Source organism: Vanellus vanellus, assembly GCF_965231255.1.
Source record: "Vanellus vanellus genome assembly, chromosome: 6".
Classification (NCBI taxonomy): domain Eukaryota; kingdom Metazoa; phylum Chordata; class Aves; order Charadriiformes; family Charadriidae; genus Vanellus; species Vanellus vanellus.
Window position 1 is genome coordinate 1,127,753 of NC_138911.1, and position 18,914 is coordinate 1,146,666.

The 18,914-nt window shown below is 46.4% G+C and overlaps 2 protein-coding genes across 7 annotated transcripts in view; both read right to left on the minus strand.

The window, feature by feature from the left end:
• Positions 1–3,028, minus strand: part of GATD1 (glutamine amidotransferase class 1 domain containing 1) — a gene marked incomplete at both ends in the record, with an annotated part of 25,047 nt that extends 22,019 nt beyond the window's left edge. For 4 of the 5 annotated variants that reach the window (XR_014269303.1, XM_082485098.1, XM_082485099.1 and 1 more), the window contains 4 exons: positions 12–119; positions 678–783; positions 1,182–1,258; positions 2,935–2,994. Coding sequence is in view for 4 of the 5 variants with exons in the window: in XM_082485098.1 (XP_082341224.1) it covers positions 12–119; positions 678–783; positions 1,182–1,258; positions 2,935–2,992 (349 nt within the window). Of the gene's footprint in view, positions 1–11; positions 120–677; positions 784–1,181; positions 1,259–2,934 lie in introns of all 5 variants that reach the window. The other variant, XM_082485097.1, reaches the window with a different exon arrangement.
• A 12,486-nt stretch (positions 3,029–15,514) lies between these two features.
• On the minus strand, positions 15,515–18,616 carry CEND1 (cell cycle exit and neuronal differentiation 1). 2 transcript variants are annotated; one of them, XM_082485168.1, is made up of 2 exons: positions 18,577–18,616; positions 15,515–16,233 (listed from the first exon to the last, which is right to left on the minus strand). In XM_082485168.1, the coding sequence occupies exon 2, from the start codon at positions 16,048–16,050 to the stop codon at positions 15,658–15,660; it is 393 nt and encodes a 130-aa protein (XP_082341294.1). In that variant the 5' UTR covers positions 16,051–16,233; positions 18,577–18,616; the 3' UTR covers positions 15,515–15,657. The 2 variants fall into 2 exon arrangements, with proteins under 2 accessions (XP_082341294.1, XP_082341293.1); XM_082485167.1 differs by lacking the exon at positions 18,577–18,616 and adding an exon at positions 18,357–18,438.
• Positions 18,617–18,914: the final 298 nt, after the last annotated feature.

Consider the following 18,914-nt stretch of genomic DNA (forward strand, 5'->3'; position numbering starts at 1 on the left):
CTTTCACCTACTGTTCTCAGTGCTGAAGTGCTGCAGTATCTTAGCCAGGTACCCACTGTTTGCAAGGTCAGTCATAGCCCCAGGACAGTTTGGAATCAGCAACGCATGGTATCTAGCACCTAGTAAGGAGGAAGGGATAAACTAATTGTAATACAAGTAACATACAAAAAAGCCTGATCATAAACCCATTTCAGACTTGATAAAATTAAGACAATACCACATAAGTCAGTCAAAGGCTGTATAAATTGAATGAACTAAAGAAACTAACAGCTCTATGTGGAGTAGAGAAAAGATCCTTTTTTAAACAAAGAACATAAGTTTTTACTGAGACATTCTTACACAGGCAAAGCTTAAATCCACTACGTCTGCTAGCTTCTACTCTAGCAAAATATTTATTTTAAGAAAGTAACAATATACAGTGTGTGTACATATATATATAAGAGACAATAAATATTCTAAGAGATAATTCCCAATCCAAGATAAATAAGAAAATAACAACATAGTTGCCCGGACTTCCTCTTAAATAAAAAAGATAGCAACTGTAGCTGCCAGGGCTTCCACTTAAACACAAGTTCTACGCCTTTTCTGTGTCATTCTTCCCTAAAGACCTAACACTAAGAAGCATCTGTTTCCCTGATAAACGGAGATGACACACTGACCAACAGTAAAGCCCTTACCATCAATGGACTCCAACTTGGCAGGGTTCGCATACGATTTCATACGAAAGTCCTGTATCCAGCGCATGTTGCTCTCGTTCACATCTACAAAATCAATTGACTTCCCCTAAGGAAAACACGGTTCAAAAACTGTGGTTACTATCACTGCACAGATACCCACTACTTTACCTGCAGGAGGAGAACCATGTGGTATTTTGAGAGACTTTAGCTCTCAACAACCTGAAGTTTCCCATTTTTCCCCACTGAGGTAGTTCTTCTAATTGTTCTCCCTCCACTCTTTGTGCGTAACAGATACTGGACAGAGCAGTTCACAACCATACGATAAGAAGCATGCATTCACTTCAATATCAAAACAGAATTAAAAAATAAATCCTTGTAAAAAAAAAAGGTACCTGTAAAGCCAATAAAACACCTCTCAAAAAAGTTTAGCATAATTCTGTTTTGTCAATTGAGATATCAGTTGGTTTCAGAGAGAAATCACAGTAACTGCCCATTTTTACTTACCCCAGGAGTCGCAACTTGCAGATTAAAGGCAGAGCTAGTCAGTGTAAAGCAGTGAAGGAAGGACTGGGCTGACACACCTGAAAAACAGAGTCCAACAGTGTTATAGCATGTTGCCTTCCTATTTAATATTTTAATCCCAGCCACACTAACTTATTTTAACTTATTTTATCTAGCAAAGTACATGAGCTTGGTTTAGGTTTGGTTTGGTTTGTTTTTTATTATCTTATAGAACAGAATTATAGAATCGTTTTGGTTAGAAGAGGCCTTTAAGATCAAGTCCAACCGTTAACCCAGCACTGCCAAGTTACCACTAAACCATGTCCCTCAGCACCACATCTCTCAGTAATTTCAGAGGGTTATTTTAAGACATAAGAAATGCACAGCCTTCCTTATAGGTGACCTACATATTGAGAAACACATGATGAAGGTACTGTTTGCCAGGGTTGGGGGGGTCACTGGGGTAAGCAGAGTGAAGGAAAGCAGAAGTAAAGGGAATTTGGTTTCCTCCAGGTATACATGCAAGTGCAGCTCAGCTGCATGTGTGCTCAGAAGCAGGTACATGCAGAGGGGAAAACTAGCAGGTTTTCCAACAGCACTGTTGAGGGATATTAGTTGTTTAGCATAAGTATTAATTAGAATCATAGAATGGCTTAGGTTGGAAGGGACCTTAAAGACCATCTAGTTCCAACCCCCTGCCATGGGCAAGGACACCTCCCACCAGACCACAAGAATAAATTACTTAGGATTACAATATGGAATGATTTGTGCTGTTTGCCTGGCTCTGCTTAGCATGAGTAGCTAGATTTGCTGAAGCCTTTAGGCTGTGAAAGAGTTATTTTTCTTAATAATTTTCGTAGCAGCTAATACAGTGCCATCTTTAGTCTTTTAGTATGGGAAAGATGTTGATATCACACTGATGTTTTGGTAGGGTTTTTCCCAAGTCTCTTCAGTTCTCCATGTTCTGCCAGCATGTACAGGTGCACAAGGAGTATAAAACAGAAGATACCAAGGCTCTAACCCTCAGTTGAAACTGCAAATCAACAAGGCAAGAGCCTGCCTGCCCAAAGACAGAAAAAGAATCCAATAAGATGTCAGAAGACCCCAGACCAAAAATCACCATTGGACTAAAAGATGCGTGGACAGCACGTGAGGAACAGGTGTAGAGACCACAGGGGTATAATTACACAGGGATTTCTTTGCTCGGGGAATCTCTCTTTGGAGGCACCCAGCTCGGGCTGTCCTTGCTGCTGTACCTTCCAATTAAACTAATTACTTTTATAAAATTTGACACCTCCACAGCGGGAAACCTAGGGTCCAGCCTGAAGAAGGAGGAAACGCGCCCGAGAATAAGTGTGTGTGCGACACCAGGCGCGGCGTGCGGACCCTCGGGCAGCGGTTTCTCCTTTGACAAGCACAGCTGTGCCCAGAGGGACCGGCGGGCACACGTGCGCGGCAGATGAGCGATTACGGAAAACCGGCACATCTGGGCACAGCACAGCTGCAGCACCGGCCTGCGCACCCCCACCCGTGCGCGGAGAGCCCGCCTGGCCGCAGGGCTCACCCACGGTGCCTCTCACAGGGCCTCGCAGGCCCGGGACCAGACGGCTGCACCGCGGGCTGGGGGCCGCAGGCCGGAGAAGGCCGCACGGCCCAGCGCGCCGCGCCGAAGGGAGCAGCGGGGCCCGGCGGGACGGTGCGGAGGGGGGGGGGGGCCCACCTCACCGACACCCCCCCCCCCCCGAGAGTGTCTCACCCGCGGCGGCGGCGCTGGCGACGATGAGGCAGGTGGGCTTGCCGAGCCGGTCCGACATGGCGCGACCCGGCGGCGGCGGCGGGCGTCGCCTCATGAGGCCGCGCATGCGCAGTGCGGGCAGAGCGGGTCGGGGGCGCGCGCGCACCGGCGGCCGTTGGGTCGAGCGCGCGGCGGCGCCTGAGGGGTGCGCTGAGGGGAGGAGAGGGGCGGTCGTGAGGGGTCCGTGGAGCCGCGGTGCCTTTTAACCCCTCCGGAGCACCACGGCGAATCATGCCGGTCCCACCTGCCTCCACCCCTGTGACCGCCCTGGTTGATTTCCCCTTTTTTTTTTGAGCCGCCCTGATTGATTTCCCCTTCATAGCCTGGTGGTGTCCTTAGCGCCTCTGCTCCAGCTGTACGGCTGTTTTCTTCATCAGGTTTTACATTGTTTTGGGGTTTTTTTTTTTATATATAAATTTCGTATATTTTTTTCTTCATCAAATTGATCCTGTTAGCCAGTAGGACTGAAACACTGAAGGCTTATAGGGACCACCCCACCTCAGACAAGGGGAAGCCTCACGCTGTGTTGTGGGTTAGGAATGAAAACGCAGGCATTAATGTCAAAATGTCAGCTAATTTCCGATGCCCAGGTGCAGTGCTGGGTTTCAAACCTTTTTGCTCTGACCACACAAGGTCCCTCCGCAGCCGACTGAGCACCAGGAGCCCTCCTGCCAAGCCCAAGCCTCCACATTTCATGGCTTACTGTGCTAGTGCTGCGTTTCTGACATGTGAGATAAGGAGGAGCAAAGCTCCTTTGATAACCCCGAGCTGTTGTTAAGCTACCGGCTTAAGCTGTTACTGGCTTAAGTTGTTTTAAGTTACCTCTCAGGTTTTGCTTTTGATACCTCTTACCCTCAGGATGAATAACCTCAAGGATGTTGTGAAGGGACAGAAATACGTTGTGCTCTTTCGCACCCCTGAAGAAGAAACAACTAATTACGTTATATGGGACGGTACAAGATGAACACGGGATCTGTCAGAGCGGTTTGCTGAAAAAAAAATGGGTGAAAAACATGGATGAAGAACTGGGCAATTTCCTGGATCCGCTGGAAGGAGCATCAGAATTGCAAACTGAATAAAGTCATCCAAACCTTCCTGGAACTGTCCTTCCCACCCCTCATATCTAGTCCAGATTGCCATCTTTGTGTATGCTCTTCATCTTTAATGAGCCATTATTCTTCAGGAAAAATGTTCATTCATTGCAGGTGTCATTGCTTTTGGCTCTGTTGCTCACTGGGGGAAAAGTAATTTTTGTAAACCTTCTTCAGTTTCTGGATTTGTGTTTTTCATCTCTGTGTTAAACTAACAGTTTTATCTCTTGATGGTTGCTAGTGTATTACAAAGAGAAAGTGCCATTATAAAATGAAGACAATACAATTCTGCCTTTTTGATTGTTTGTTTATTTATTTATTTCTAGCCTGGTTTCCTAGAGGAAATGCGGCTTATGCCATCAGGCGCTCTGCTTGTCCTTTTCAATCATCTGTCCATCTGTCTCCTTGTATCTCCAAAAGTGTGGTCTGAAAAGGTAGGCTGGTTAACCGTAGAGATGTTCCCCTCTCACTGCCACCAGAAAATGATTAAAAAAACCCAAACCCAAAGCATATCTCTCACTATTCAGTTTAGTGATTTGGCACCGCATCATTTTCTGTGGCTAAATGATGGCTGGAGCAGAAGGGAACAGGGAAAAGCACTGCGTAGTTTTAAGATAATCGTAAACATAGCCTCTGCTACTCATTTTCTTTAAATACATGGAGGGAAATAGACGAAACACAGAAGGGATGGATGGAAGATGCCCAAACCAGTGTTTGAAATCACTGAGCTTTGCTCTCTCAGTTGGCACCACAACCTCACCGCTGTGTCTGTGCCGCTGCCATCCTGGGCAGTGAGAGTGGAGACACATTCTTTGTTTGAAGGAGAGACAACAGGAAGGTTTCCCAGCCCATTCCCCCCTCCTCTCCGTGGAGCGAGTGGCGCTGTCTCATCTCAGGCCAAGGAGGACAGGTTGTGAAGGTGCCTCCACTGATTCCTAATTAGGGGGGAGCCTTCCAAGTTGCAGCATCGCCTGACGCCATCCACCCCTGCCACCTCCCCAGCACGGCTGCACACCCTCTTCTGTTAAGAGGAGGGCAAGGGTGCATTTCCCTAGCTGAGGAATGGACAAAGAGCCTCAGCTCTTCTGCGGCCACGCTGTCCTGCAGCCCGGGCAGGGCAGGGAGATTGCCTTCTCTGCACAGTCAGCTCATCCCCACCTCGCTGGCCTGAGGCACGTGCTGTTTCACACACCCTGACTGGGGGCAGTGGGGAGGGCCAGGCATCCACCCGCCCCAGCTTCTCAGAGTCAGCATTCAAACTCAGAAAAGAAGAATTTATTTGTCTTAATATTCCTAAAGCAGGAGAGCAAACTAAAACTTGAGTCCTCAGCTGTGTTTCTGCAGCAAAAATTTCAGATAATTAAGGCTTTTGCAACTAAAGGCTGCACCTTTTTCCTGACCCCGAGGAGGTTAAATATTTGTCTTCCCAGTTCTTAAGAGATTCCTTTCCAAAAGCCTGCAGCCGAGACCCTGCTTGGAGCTGGTGTGACATGACAGCAGCTCCTCATGGGGATGTGTACTGACAAGACCCTCCTCCCCTCCGGCAGGTCAGAGGGAATCCCTGGCTCGTGCTGATGCGTAGGGGCCCCCACAGACACCAGCCGGGTGCTCAGAGGATGGTTCGCTCCTCGTGAGGACGGATGCTCCTGGAACAACTTCAACCCAAACCCAAGCGAATGGGAGCACAGCCACCCAAATTTGGCAAGGGAGAGGTTGGAGTTTTACGCAGCAAACAAGCACGCAGCAAAGCCTGGAGACCAGCTTGCAGGACAGGGCATCAGCAGCACCAGAAAGGTTTCCTCCTTGGCTCTAAGTAAGTCATTTAATCATTCTACACTTCAGTGGGAATAACAATAATCTTCCTTTGCCTGCTTGGGCAGGTTGGAGATTATTTGGGGCAGGAACTGCCTTTTCTTACAGTTCTGACTGGGATTGCTAATCCTAGCGAATACAGAGCCTGTGGGAACCACGAGCACGAGTAAGGGGTGAGAGGGAGAACAGCCATTTTCACTCACGCACCCACATGCACAAAGATGCTCACATGAGGAATTATACAATATATCTATGTGTGTATATATAGGTCTAGATATAGTTTATTTCTCATAATCCTGGTAAGAGTTACAGGTGTATTGGGAATCATTTACAGTTTCACAGCATATGGAGTGGCCATACAGCTTCTGATGTGAGTAACATACAGTGTGTAGAGAGCACACGTTTCCAACCCATCCACCCACCACTCATACAATGGGTTTTCAAAGCTAATACTAGATTCAACTACGTAGAAAGCCTGGAAAATGTTAGGGTACAGCGTTGGGTGTCGTACAACACTGTCAGTCACAATGGGACAAGCTAAACTACTTTAATTTTCAATCTAGTATTTCTAGTCTACCTGCATTATTGCATTTATACGCTTTTTTTTTTTTAAGTCAAAGTAAATAGAATAGTATATGGGAAAGGAAAAATTCTTGACTATTTTAGGATTTGAGCTGCAGCCCATACAAAGTGTCCATAGAAGCATAGACAAGATTATAAATTCAACAAGGTATAAATTAGCTGTATAGCTTTGTGTGTAGGTAGGTGTCCATTTCCCTCCAGGAAATGTGTCTAGCAGCATATTATTTCTGAAAGAAAAAAAAAAATACCAAAAAACCCCACCCCAAACCTGTATGTTGAACACAGGTAAATATGTGTAAGTGACAAGCAGGTCTGTTTGTACAGGGAAGAAATCAAGGTATCACTCTGAAAATTACCATCATTTGGAAAACACGTTCAGGGGCTGACTCAAAACCCACCGATGTCCTCAGAAAGATGTCTGTGGCTTCCAAGGTGGCAGCAGGTGTTACCCCGCTAACAGTGTTTGAACTTTCCATCTGACTTTCGAGGGCTTTGGATCAGTCCCTGGAAAAGTAACAGAATCCAAGCAAACCAAAAGAAAAAAAAATAATCCCCTGTAATCTGACCTTCTAGTTCCCTTTCTACAATTTTAGTTTCTCCACAAGTTTTAAACAACCTGCACCTACCACTAGAAGAGAGTTGGTTTTCACTGGAAAGTTGAGATTGCACCTTTTGAAGATTTCAATTGAAAGGGTCCTAACCAGTGACTTGGGAAAAGGCACCAGGTTTAAGAAGGGCTGCTCAAAACTTAGTATAAGCCAAATTATTCACTTGTTGGTTGCTCTGTTTGTTTTTAACATGACAAAATTGTATGGCACCCTTGTTCTTATCAAATTGCCCCAGAAACTTGACTGCTTGAAGCTGCTGTGGCAAAACCAGGGATACAATGCAGGTCTTTTTTGTTGCGAAAATGAATAAAGATTCCTCTCTGCTTGCTGGGAGTTTTGGTACTGTAGCATTGTCCTGCACAGCCAGAAAGAACATGTAACTTTATTCTTGGTGTGCTGCACTGGGGCTTTGCATTACGAGAAATGAAAAAAGAATAGAATGGTCTGTGAATGTCAAGCTGGGAGCAACTGAAAGAGAAACAGGAGCAAGAGTAACATGTTGGTCCAAATCCTATTTAACCCAAATTATATTTTTTCAGGAAGAAAAAAAGAAAAAGAAAATCTATGTAATTTTAAGAGCAAGGAGCAGAGAGCCCGAGTCCCCAAGTACTGCATGTCAGAGCACACACTGTCCAAAGCGGTGCACAGAACTATAGCACAGGGTAGAGCCAAACCCACGCATTGGAAAGCCAATGACTGTGATCCATCACACCACTTGCAGGCTTTGGGCATCAGTTTATTAGCATGGTTAGTGGAATGAGACGGGAATTTTGAAGGCCCAGCAGTCTTGCGTTACTGTATCCAAGGATAACACCTGAGTAGCCCATTCCAATGGAAAATTCCTTGCAGGCTTCTGTGTCCTCAATCCTGCAGCTAATAGAAGATGAGAGATGCAGCATGCCCCTGCACATGAGCTGATTCTTCAAAGCCAGCAGAAATGCAGGCCATTGACTTCAGCTGAGAGCCAGTTCTTGAATGCTTGAGACTTTCTCCTCCCTGCGTGTGTTTTTGGTGCTCCAGTAACTGGAGGACTGCAGAAGCACCAGCTTTAGCCAAGTGTAGTGTATGCTTATGCTGTATCAGCAGCTCTTGAGCAGCCAGCAGGCTCCAATCCTGAGCAGAGCTTGTGGCCATGCAGTGACTTACTGACATGGAAGAGCAAGGACAAGAAAGGCACCTTCCAGCTGTCGTTTCCTCATCTGTTGAGCTCCTGTGGCAGACAAGAGCGTGCAGCATCTTGCAGACTCAGACCCGCAAGGCTTAGCGATTAGGGCTAATGAAAACTTCATACATTCCCCACTGTGCCACGCAGTCTCTGCATTCCCCTTAGGTGTTCAGTGGCTGACCACTGTATCTTTTCAGTGGGGCTACCCAAAATCTGCCTCAGCCATGGGGGAGGGTTTCTGCCTAAGTGTGGAGAGGCCACATCTGCAGATTTGCCTGGGAAGAAAGTAAGGAGAGGAAAGGGAATGCAGTGCAGTAGCCAGAGAAGCAGTAAAGGACAAGCAAAGAGTCGGATCTCCAGAAACCAACTGCTACAAACTGCATGGCTCGATTGAAGATCTGGCATGAGCAGACAGCCTAGGCATCTGGGCATTAAAAAGGAAAGCAGGTCACAGGGCTGGACTGATGATCTAAGAGAAGAAGAAAAAGTCATCATAAAACTCCTTTGCTCAACAGATTAAACTCCCCAGGGCCAGTCAATTGAGGTAATGTGATCTGAGCTGACCACAGCAAGACACAATAAGACACATAGAAAAATGGTGTTGGACAGACCCAGCCAAGGCCAGCTCAATGGCACATGGGGCATGTTCCAAGCCAATGTCTCTGTTACATCGCAGTACCCTCAGTAGCACCTTGCATCATTATCTGGGCTGCTCAGTTCAAGATAATCTAGCTCAAGGAGATCAACTTTCTTTATAGCTACCTTCAGGTTGATGACCCTAGATTAAGTACCCTCTCATTTTTACCATGTATTTACCATGACAGCTAAGACATCTTATTCTGTGCTCTTTGCCCTTAATGCCACTTAAAAATAACTTCCCATTAATGATTAAGTATACTTCAAATAGATAAACTTCAGGAGAGAACTAATCTCCAGATGAATGAAGACAAAAGAGGTTTTAAAAAGAACGATGGGCCAAAACCAGTCACTGCAGGAGAAGTGTTTAGGGACTGATGATGGACTGAAAACAGCAGCAATATTTAATCCACAGTACTAGGCAGACACTGCTCCAATCATCCTCTCTCAGCTTGTTCGGAGAGCATAAATCCTGAAGTACGTGGGTGGTACCATGTCCCCTGGCCCAGAAGATTGCTGCACAGGCTTCATCACTTTCTGCGGTGGAGTTGTCAATCAAGGGCCACCCATAAGACCTAAAACGTGCAGGCAGCTCATTGTGGAGATCTTAAACATCAATGGATCTCTCCCTGAAAGTGTAAAGGACCAAATACCTCTGGGATAAATAACAGGAAATACGCCGATTCCAGCCTCCTATGCTGAGAATTTAACTAACTTAGATACAGAATTGTTATTATCCACGGCAAAGTCAATTCTGTTCATGAAGGGAGGTGCCCAGCCTGTAAAGCAGAACTGCAGTCAGTTTATGAAAAAAAACTATGTGATGCAGTTGCCTGTCCCTACAGGGGATGGCTCTTCCTGGCTTGGGAGATTTCTCTCAGCTCCACAGTGAAGGGAATGAGACTGCAGTAAGATGCTACGTGGCTTGGGAAGGGACCTGGCATCTCTGCTCTAACATGATGGCACAGACCAAGAGGATCGAAATGCAAGCAGGTTGTATTTTCAGTCCTTTCCACAGCAAAGCACGTGAAAATGCAGCTTTTCAAAATGCCCAAATCACAAATTTGTGATTTCCCTTAATCATACAAAGTTGGTTGTAGAAAACGTCAAGTCTTTTTCTCGCTTCACTAACCCGTTAACATTGAACAGAGCCAGCAAAAATTCATTTGGAAAAGTCATTAAGCGAAGGTTAATTTGCATGGTATCATAGTTGGTCATTTTTGCTTTTGTCCAAGGAAAAAAAAAAAATGTGGATAGGCTATAAAAGCTAACGTGTCCTTACCATAACTCTTAAGATAATGAAAGTGGGCTTTTTTTCCTCTGTACTTTTCTGCACTGCTTCTTGTACACGCTCGGAAGTGCTGACTTGAAGTTTTGTTTAGAGCTGATTGAAATTCTTGGAATTTCACCTTTCAAATATGTTTTTTCATTGCCTTCCTTTTTTGCTTTTTTTCCTGAAGAACAATTTTTCTCTCAAATCTTCAAGACTTATTTTCAACCAATTCTAAGAATAGTTAGATGGATTTCTAAACCCCAGTGGCATTTCCAGGAAAGGAAGGGAAATTTTTAAGGCAGAAATCATCTCTCACCAACTCTAGGTTTATTTTAGTTACACTGTTGTTTATACACAAATACTAACACAGGTATAAGCATGGATGCCTCAGTTAATACCAGAGAAGACTTCCCTTACACTCAGCAGAAGGACTAAGGAATGTTTTTAAGGCTTTTAAAAAACCATGCCATTCAGATGATTTACGTTTTATGATGACCTGCGATCATATCCCTGGTGCCAGTAAGATCTCAAAGGCCTGAGCAGAGCACGGCAAAGCCAATGGAAAAATTCCCCTTGTTTTCAGTTGCCTATGGATCAACTTCAAAACTTTGATTCAGCAGAGACATAAACCCATTTTTAATTTATCACTCAACCTAAGGGAACCAAGAGGTGCTTCAGGGCAAGTGACTGTTCAGCGCTTTAAGTGTGAGCCCAAGAGGTGAACAGCACCTGCAAGAATGCATTCTTACCCTCCTGAAAATGCTGCTGCATTATCCTTCTGCTTCCAAATTTGTTTGCTTCCTACTGCAGAACTTTTAGGAATAATAGGACTTATCCATAGGGTGTTAAATCAGTAGAAAGAGGCAGCAGAAGTGTAATGCATTTCATCTTTCTTAAAGCTAGAAGCATCAAAAACCTTCTACTAAGTTGTCCAAGAGAGCGTAATGACACCTTTATATTCGACTAAAGCTTATGGCTCCTTAAAAATAGATTGAGATCAAGTGTAGTAATTGAATCTATAGTTTTAGTGATAAGCTAGAATGTCTAAAGTCAGTTTTGCAAATTTATAATTTATAGACTTTATCAAAAGAGTAAACTAGCAATCTAGATCTCTTCAAATCCCAAGCACAGAATCTGATTAGTTTTAAGCATCAGTTCATTCTCCCCACGGAGGTACCACTAGAAGGACTTCATATCACAAACACCACACAAAGAATAACATCAAGCAAATAACGGCATGTGCTCAGTACGAGAAAAGACAACTATTTATTTAGCACAGCGAGTTCAGTCATTTAAGCCTTCTGCTTCAACAAATTTGGTTTCAATCTCACTTCCATTCTGAGAGAGGTGAATTTGCTCTTCTCAGCCTAGTTCTCTCTGGACATTTTTGTTTTCTTTTTTTCCTCAAAATGGAACCACCGCACAGCCTGGCACATTAAGGCAGAACAGGAGGTGTTTGCTAGAAGGATGTCATTTGCAAGTCAGGACTGAAGTGTGTTGCCCCAGCAGCATGCTTAGGAGCTTGTATGGCATCTACACTTGATCTACCTGACTCAAATCAACACTAGACCCACACTTTGAAAAATGCTACAACACAGTCCAGTACAGTCTAAAAGTGCCTTATTTTAAAGCGAGTAGCCCACACGACTATCCAGGGAGGGGAACAGTAATTTTGAGCTTCTAGCACAACAGGCACATCATACATTCAGCAGTTCACTAGCCATACATTCTTTGCATTGAGAAGAAACCAGGACCGAAAAGGAATTCAGGTGCTGCATGGCATGATGTGAATGGCACAAAAAAGACATCATGGACACTTTGTGTGAATGCAGGGGAACAAATGAAGGGTCATCTCCAGGTTGGTTCTTCCCCCCCCCCCCAAGACTGCAGTAATATAAACATATATGTATGCCTACATACATATGCAGAATATTCAAGGCAAGGTGGTGCATATACACATACACACCCAGAGAGGTGTTTTCCAAGCCAAACTGCCAAAGAGGTGGGTTCCAGGTGGTGAATCTGGACAGCAGACAGCAACGCTAATGACCACAGCCAGCAGAAAATCCCTTGTGAACAGGCCGTAGCGTGTTCACTACCTAGGGAGGGTTTGCAGGGGGTTACATACCCAGGTGAGGAGCTGCAGTCCCATCGCCATTTCTGTGGTGTGTTTCCTGATGGAATTACTGGCCTCCGAGTGCTCTAAGGGCAGGGGGGTTCGGAGACAGACAGAAATGGTTAAGGCCCACATTGGCTGAGAACTGTTTTTCCCTCTTCTGTTGCCAAAGGTTAAGTCAAGGAAATAAAAACCATTTTAGAAAGTAAAATAGGAGACTCAAATGAAGCAGTTGTTTCTTTTTTCCTCATCCTGTATCTGTCTACTCTGGTCAGGACAGAATAGAGAGATGCTACACCTGTAAAGTTGTTGCACTGCTAAAAAAAAAAAAAAAAATCATCTTCTAGGGATGAGAGGGAGGGAACAGACAGGACAGGTAGAAGCATCTCTTGAAGACAGTCCTCCTTCTTGAAAACAGAAATCACTGTTGGAAAATCACCACCCTACTTTGGCAACACATGAATCAGAGCAGGGGCAGCCGATTTCCCTTCCTCACAGCAATGTAAGCAAAATTTCCCTACAGCCAAGAGCTTTGTGCCTCAGCGATCTGAGGGAAGGGGAGCCCAGAAATAGCCATCCCTACATCCAAACCCCAGTGGTTTGGATATATTACTCCGTACCCAGTGGGCACACACCTCCCAGTCATGGAGAGCAGGTTCCTGGCAGGACTGCGCTGCAGTTTGCTTCTGGCTTGTGCACCCAGATTTCCCATGTGGGGAACCGGAATGCAGGGTTCAGGGTGCAAGCAGGAGCAGGGAGAGCTGGTATGCAACAGGGTCTCTCCCCAGCAGGGCAAGAGGATGCGCCCAGGGCACCATCAGGACCTGGGGGCTCTGCAGCACTCCCAGACTCTTAGCGTAGGTGCAGCAGCCTCTCCATGTCCTTTGCAAAGCCCTGCTGCAGTCACTGCGAGGGAGCCATGCTGGGACTGCTTCTGAGCTGTATTCTCTCTCACGTCTCTGCTTTCCAAATACCTTTCACACACCCTTAGCTATTGTCTGCCCTCCTCTCTCCCCCCCAACAAATAACCTCTGAACACCTGCAAGACAGAATGAAGGGAAATCAGTTCCTTAGACAAAAGTGGTATTACAGAAACACCCCGCCGCAGGTCCTTCTGCTTCAAATTGAAAAAATTCTGCAGGCTGTGACACACTCTTACTAGGAGACGCATCCACAATACATGCAAAGAGTGCTTTAAACTGCCAGGATTTCACCAGGGGCTGTAGGACTCATTCCAAAAAACACTGTCAAACCAACAAGCCCACCCCCTGTCTCTGCACTGTTAAAGGCAGAGGTAGACATTAAACTTCAACTGTGTGCAGCCTGTTGTTCATCAGAAGACAGTGTCTGGTACTCCCGGAGGCTGTGTACCTTTGAGGGTATTTTATGAGCCTTGGGGGAAAGAGGATGACAAGTCTCGCCATACCAGTGGCCAGGCTGCATCAAAAGACCTTTTGGTTGGGGAAGCCATATGCATTTAGCAGAGCAAATCTGGAGGTAAATAAGACAGACATGAGCCAAGGGAAGAATTGCCAGATCAGGTTATGCACACCCACCATCCTATCCAGCAATCTCGCCAGAAGCAGATACTGTAAAGGCAGTACCCGAGGAACATACACCTTTCTCTGGCCCTGTACCCACTGAATTTATACGTCCAGGCTCAGTTAAAGATGTATGACTAAGGCTCTTTAACTGAACTCCACTTTGTCACAACCTCTTGCTAATCACCACTCCAAAACCCTGCCCATTGGCTGCAACTGCTGCTGAGCTCCAGAGACTCTGCGGTTCTGACCTCATCTAATCTCTGACCTAGTTTAAAAACAAAAGGTAAGGTCCTTTTTTTTGTAAGACCTTTTCACAGTAGTGCAGCAGCCCAGAGTAGCCTCATGGAAACTTAGAATAAGGAGATCCACCCACTTCTTGGTGTTTGGGGAAGGGCATCAACCAATGCACTGAACACCCTCTCTCATCACCTGCCTTCCTTCTCCCCTTCACAAGGTCTGGCGAGAACCTCAGCTCTAAAGCCAATGAAACTGGGCTCTTCCCCACAGCTGGGAATTTGTTTCCATTTCCAAAGCTTGGAGGAGCCACAAATCCCTGCTGCTGTCATAGGAGGAAGGTAAGAAATCCCCCCCCCGGACAGATTTGCAGTGCCCTTGAACAGGGTTTCCCTGGTATAAAGCAGGTCAGTCTTATTCTCTCAGGATCCCTGGTCCTCTCTGTCCCTAAAACCAGCTCATGTCTCCACTTTTTCTACCTTGTCACATACCAAGAGACCATAGCCTTCAGGGGGAAGAAACTGCAGGTGAAAGCCCTGATACAAAGCCCAAAGAAATGAACAGAAAGAGTCCAGCTGACCTCGAGGGTGTTTGGGCTGAGACCGCAGCACCCCACAAAGACCAGCCTGACTTTAGGAAATACTAGATCCAAAACAAAGTCTCTCTGTCCCCAAACACTGCCCGTATGACCTTGGTGAGCCACGGGATCCTGAAGGCTGCTTGCCAACATGCCAGAAATCAAGCAGACGACAGATGCTGTCTGCCTGAAGTCGGTGTGGGACTTTGCCAGGTATCTCCATGTGCTGCTAGCTGCGCTGTGGGTCACAATCCGGCCCCTCTGCTCACTCCCTCGCTGGCAGCTCAGCCGGAGAAATGGCTTGGTGTGACGTCCCAAGTCGCACACTCAGTTCTACCATGCTGCAGTCTCAGCCTCCAGCCGCAGCCAGCCTGTTTCCGCTGGGGCGCTTTTGAGTTGGGTTCTTTAAAGTAGGTTGATGAGCAGCAGGTACACAAGACACCTAATAGAGATCACACTTTGCTGTTTGGGTCAAGGAGCTGCCTTTTGCCTGTGTTTGCCCAGTGGTTCCCCTGCCCGAGGAGTGCTGGATAAACACCAGCCCAACACACAGTGGCAGGCAAACTGGGTTTCCACACTAGGCTCCATCTCCCCTTACATCTTCTTTACCACAACCCAACTTAAAAACAAACCAAACAGAAACCAAAACACAAAGCGGGGACTGTGGATGGGACGTAGAACGCTTTGGACTTGAAAACAGGGGACTGCGGGAGAGGTGGGGGTGTCTGCCAGGGAGGACAGCAGGGGAGGGGAGGGGACACCGTCATTTACACTGATCAGGAGAAGCTGTAATCTATACACAGTGGTATAAGCCAAGATATATTACATGAAAGAACACACTGAGTGCATGGAGTTACCCACACTGGGTCAAACTGGCACAGTTGTCTTGAACAAGACTCTTGGAGTTGCAGTTGGTGTTTGTTGTTGACCTATCTAGCTCTCTCTCTATATATATATAGATATGTATAGAATTTTTCTGCATGCATTTGTCTCAAAAGGAGCTGTACATCTGGGTTGGGTTTCTCATCCCCACCCTGTCTCGGTCTTCATTTTTTCCGGGCTAGGAACGCCACTCCCACAATCACAGCGAGCGCAGCTACCGCCACTCCTCCAACGATGATCAAGGGCTTCATGTTGTCGAAGATGCTGCCTGGCGACTCCTCGGAGCTGTTTCCCTTGTGGTCAGAGTCAGGGGACTGGCCGGTGGCCTCTTGCGTCTCCGTGGTGGCGGGGCTGGGTTTCAGGTTGCTGTGGTTGTTCACGACAGTAGCGTCACCACCTGCCTTCTTGGTGGCAGTGGCAGGAGCAGGCTGCTCTTTGGGGATCTCCTTCTTGTCTGCATTCGTGGCAGGCCCAGGGTTGGGTTTTTCTGGCTTTCCGGAGCTGGGGGCCTTGGCATCAGGTTTGTTTCCGCTTCGGACATTGCCTTTGGAATCCATCCCTGCGTGTGCTGTGGGTAGCAACTGGACACTACCCGCACGGGGCAATCCCAGTTCTCCTCCTTTGCCCAGCTGCTGGAGAAAGCAGAGGAGCCACCTGAGAGGGACAGCTCAACCCCTTGGACTGGTTGTCTTGGGATGATTCTCACACTGGCGGTGTCCTATCTGGACATGATACAGCACCTGGAAGAGGAAGCAGAGCAACAAGAGGTGAGTGAAAGGACAGAGCAAGCCAGTGCCATTCCACCTTGGAGACAATGGAGGAGGACAGGAGATAACTGGAAAACTGTTGTCTCTTTCTTTACTAACAGTGAGCTGTGTTCAAAGCATCTACTACAGTGCCTGCGCTTGTACAGCTCAGACTGACTATTGCCTACGGCTGCCAAAACCAGGCTCTGTGTGTAATCAAGACAAGTCCATCCTGGCCACGTATGCAATACCACTTGTCAGTTCAAGGTATACTCATGTCCAACCAAATAAATCTCACTTTTCATTTGCTCACAACAGCTGCCTTCCCCCTGGGTAAAGAGAAAACTTTTTGTTGCACAGAAAAGCAGATCAATAGCTCCTCCCTGCTTGTAACTCACCCTCTACCCTTTGTTTTGCAGCATTATCCCAAGTGAAGTTTAGGAAATGGTTAATATGTGATCTTGTGATACCCTCCACGTCCAGATGGGTACTGCAGGAAAAAAAAACCAAACAGGATTACCTCCTCGGTTATAGGTACGAGAGCTACAAGGATTACTGCTGCCAGCATTTCTGGCAAGCTACGGCAAAGTAAGGCAAGTGCCAGATCCTCAGCTGGTGCAAACCAGTGTATTGACTCCGGTGCAACTGCATGAATTTACTGTAAAGCTGGGTCTCTCAGCAATGGAGAGAGCTCACTCCTGCCTCCTCCTTGCAGTGGTTAGCTGGGCTTGCCTACAGGGCTGAGCGGGACGTCAGGCGTACTGCAGGTGATTAGCTGGAGCCATCTTCCCCAGGGAACTGATGAAAGCAGTGAACAGCACAGCTGCATCCAGAGAATTCAGCAAATGGACAAAGTGGGCTTCAAAGGATTATAAAACAAACACCACAACCATCACCCCAGCAAGCCTTGCTAGGCTCCAGGCTGAGCCAGGAGATGGAGCTCCCATGGCGACACCTCTGCACGATGGGAGGAACGGAGACAGCCGCTGGGCAGTTTGCCATCAGGCCTCCGATGATACAGCGCCGTGTCAACTTTGAGCTTGGAAAATAATGAGTAAACAGGAGGCAGCAGTCAGACCCAAGTCGCCTGCTTCATTACCTCCCTGCTGACCTTCAGCCCTGCCACGAGCCTGCCGAGAGCTTTCTGCCTGCTAAGTGAAATCTGAGCATATTAGCTGGCTGGATTTAGAAATAAAGAGGCTCCTCAAAAACTTCTACAGATAGATGTGTCTTCCAAAGCAGCTCAGAATGCAGATCACTCCTTTAACGACAGACAGAGAGAAGGTCCTAGGGTTGCAGCAATGGTCTGTGCTGCTGACTCTTCTGGGAAAGAGGCTAACAAATGTGGCATTTTAATCTCCATCTAGGCAGAAATGCTGGCCTGGAGGAAACCTGTTCACAGAAGTGCCTCTGGGCAAGCTGTCCCAGTGCCTCACCACCCCTAAAGTGAAAAAAATTTTCCTAATATCTACTCTAAATCTCCTCTCTTCCAGTTTGAAGCCATTCCCCCTCATCCTATCAAAGTCCATGGAAGCTATGAAAGTCCATAGCGCTCATGCTGCACCAGGCATGGTGACCATCCTGAAAAGGCTGTGTGAAAGGTTGGCAGTTACCTTAGGAGAGCAGTCTCAGCTCTTCCTGTCACATGGACATGAGACAGACACTTCCAGGTGGCTTTCCACAGACCCACCTTACACACCTCCCTTAGAGGGAGTCAATTTTAGCTGGGTAGTATTTGCTGAGATGGAGCCTGAAGTCTCCAAAAGGCATTAGATAGTGCAAGCCGGCCAGCTTTGAAATAAAACATTGCAAGGCAAGGAGGAGGTAATCTGTCCCCAGGGTTTCATATCCAGCATTAAGCAGGATAGTTGCTACTCTTCCCTTAGCTTTTCAATTCAGTCTGACTCCAAGCTCTTCCCATGGAATAAAAAACAAAAAACAAATAATAATAATAATAAAAAAAACCCAAACACACAAAACAATCAAACAGCTTTTCACTTGTTTAAAAAACAGCAATCAAATTTCTGTAGCAGCTGTACTTCGGCCAGATCTACTTTGGGTGTAAAAAAAAAAAAAAAAAAGCATAGTCTCTTTGACTGCAGCTGAGCAATACTTACATTTCTGAGTTTGTGATATTAAACCATTTTGAAAATCCAAGCCACCACCACTCTCCCCTCATGCTTCACCAAAGATGTGTCATACACTTGGGCATCTTGTACCACACGAACACAATCCCAGAAGCTTAAGACCTTCTCTGGGGCTTGGGACTTGGTAGATAAACACATGGTCCTGGCCAAGCACAAGAATATTTTCCTCTCCTTGTTCATTTTGCCTCACCTTTTCCTTCCTACTGCCTCCAAAGAGTATTCATTCTGCTCTGCTCAGTAGAAATCCTATGTAGATGCAGGGCTAAGGCTGCACACGCTCACTCACAGGACTCTGCTCTTCTGGTTTGGGAGCAATTTATCCTTATTCTACATCTGATACAACAATGACGCAAAGAAATGGTAAGCGAAGCCCATGACTGAAGCAGACTCAGAGGTTAAAGCAGGGAGAGACAGATGCATCGTGTCATAAATGTTAAATTACCTGCTTAGTTGCTTTGATATCAATTAGCTGGGCTACTCACACACTCTAGTATTTGTGTGGTTATACTATACGAACCGAGCATTGAA

Coding starts and splice junctions, on each gene's coding strand:
- CEND1 (XM_082485168.1), bottom strand. CDS start 16,050: ATGGATTCCAAAGGCAATGTCCGAAGCGGAAACAAACCTGATGCCAAG.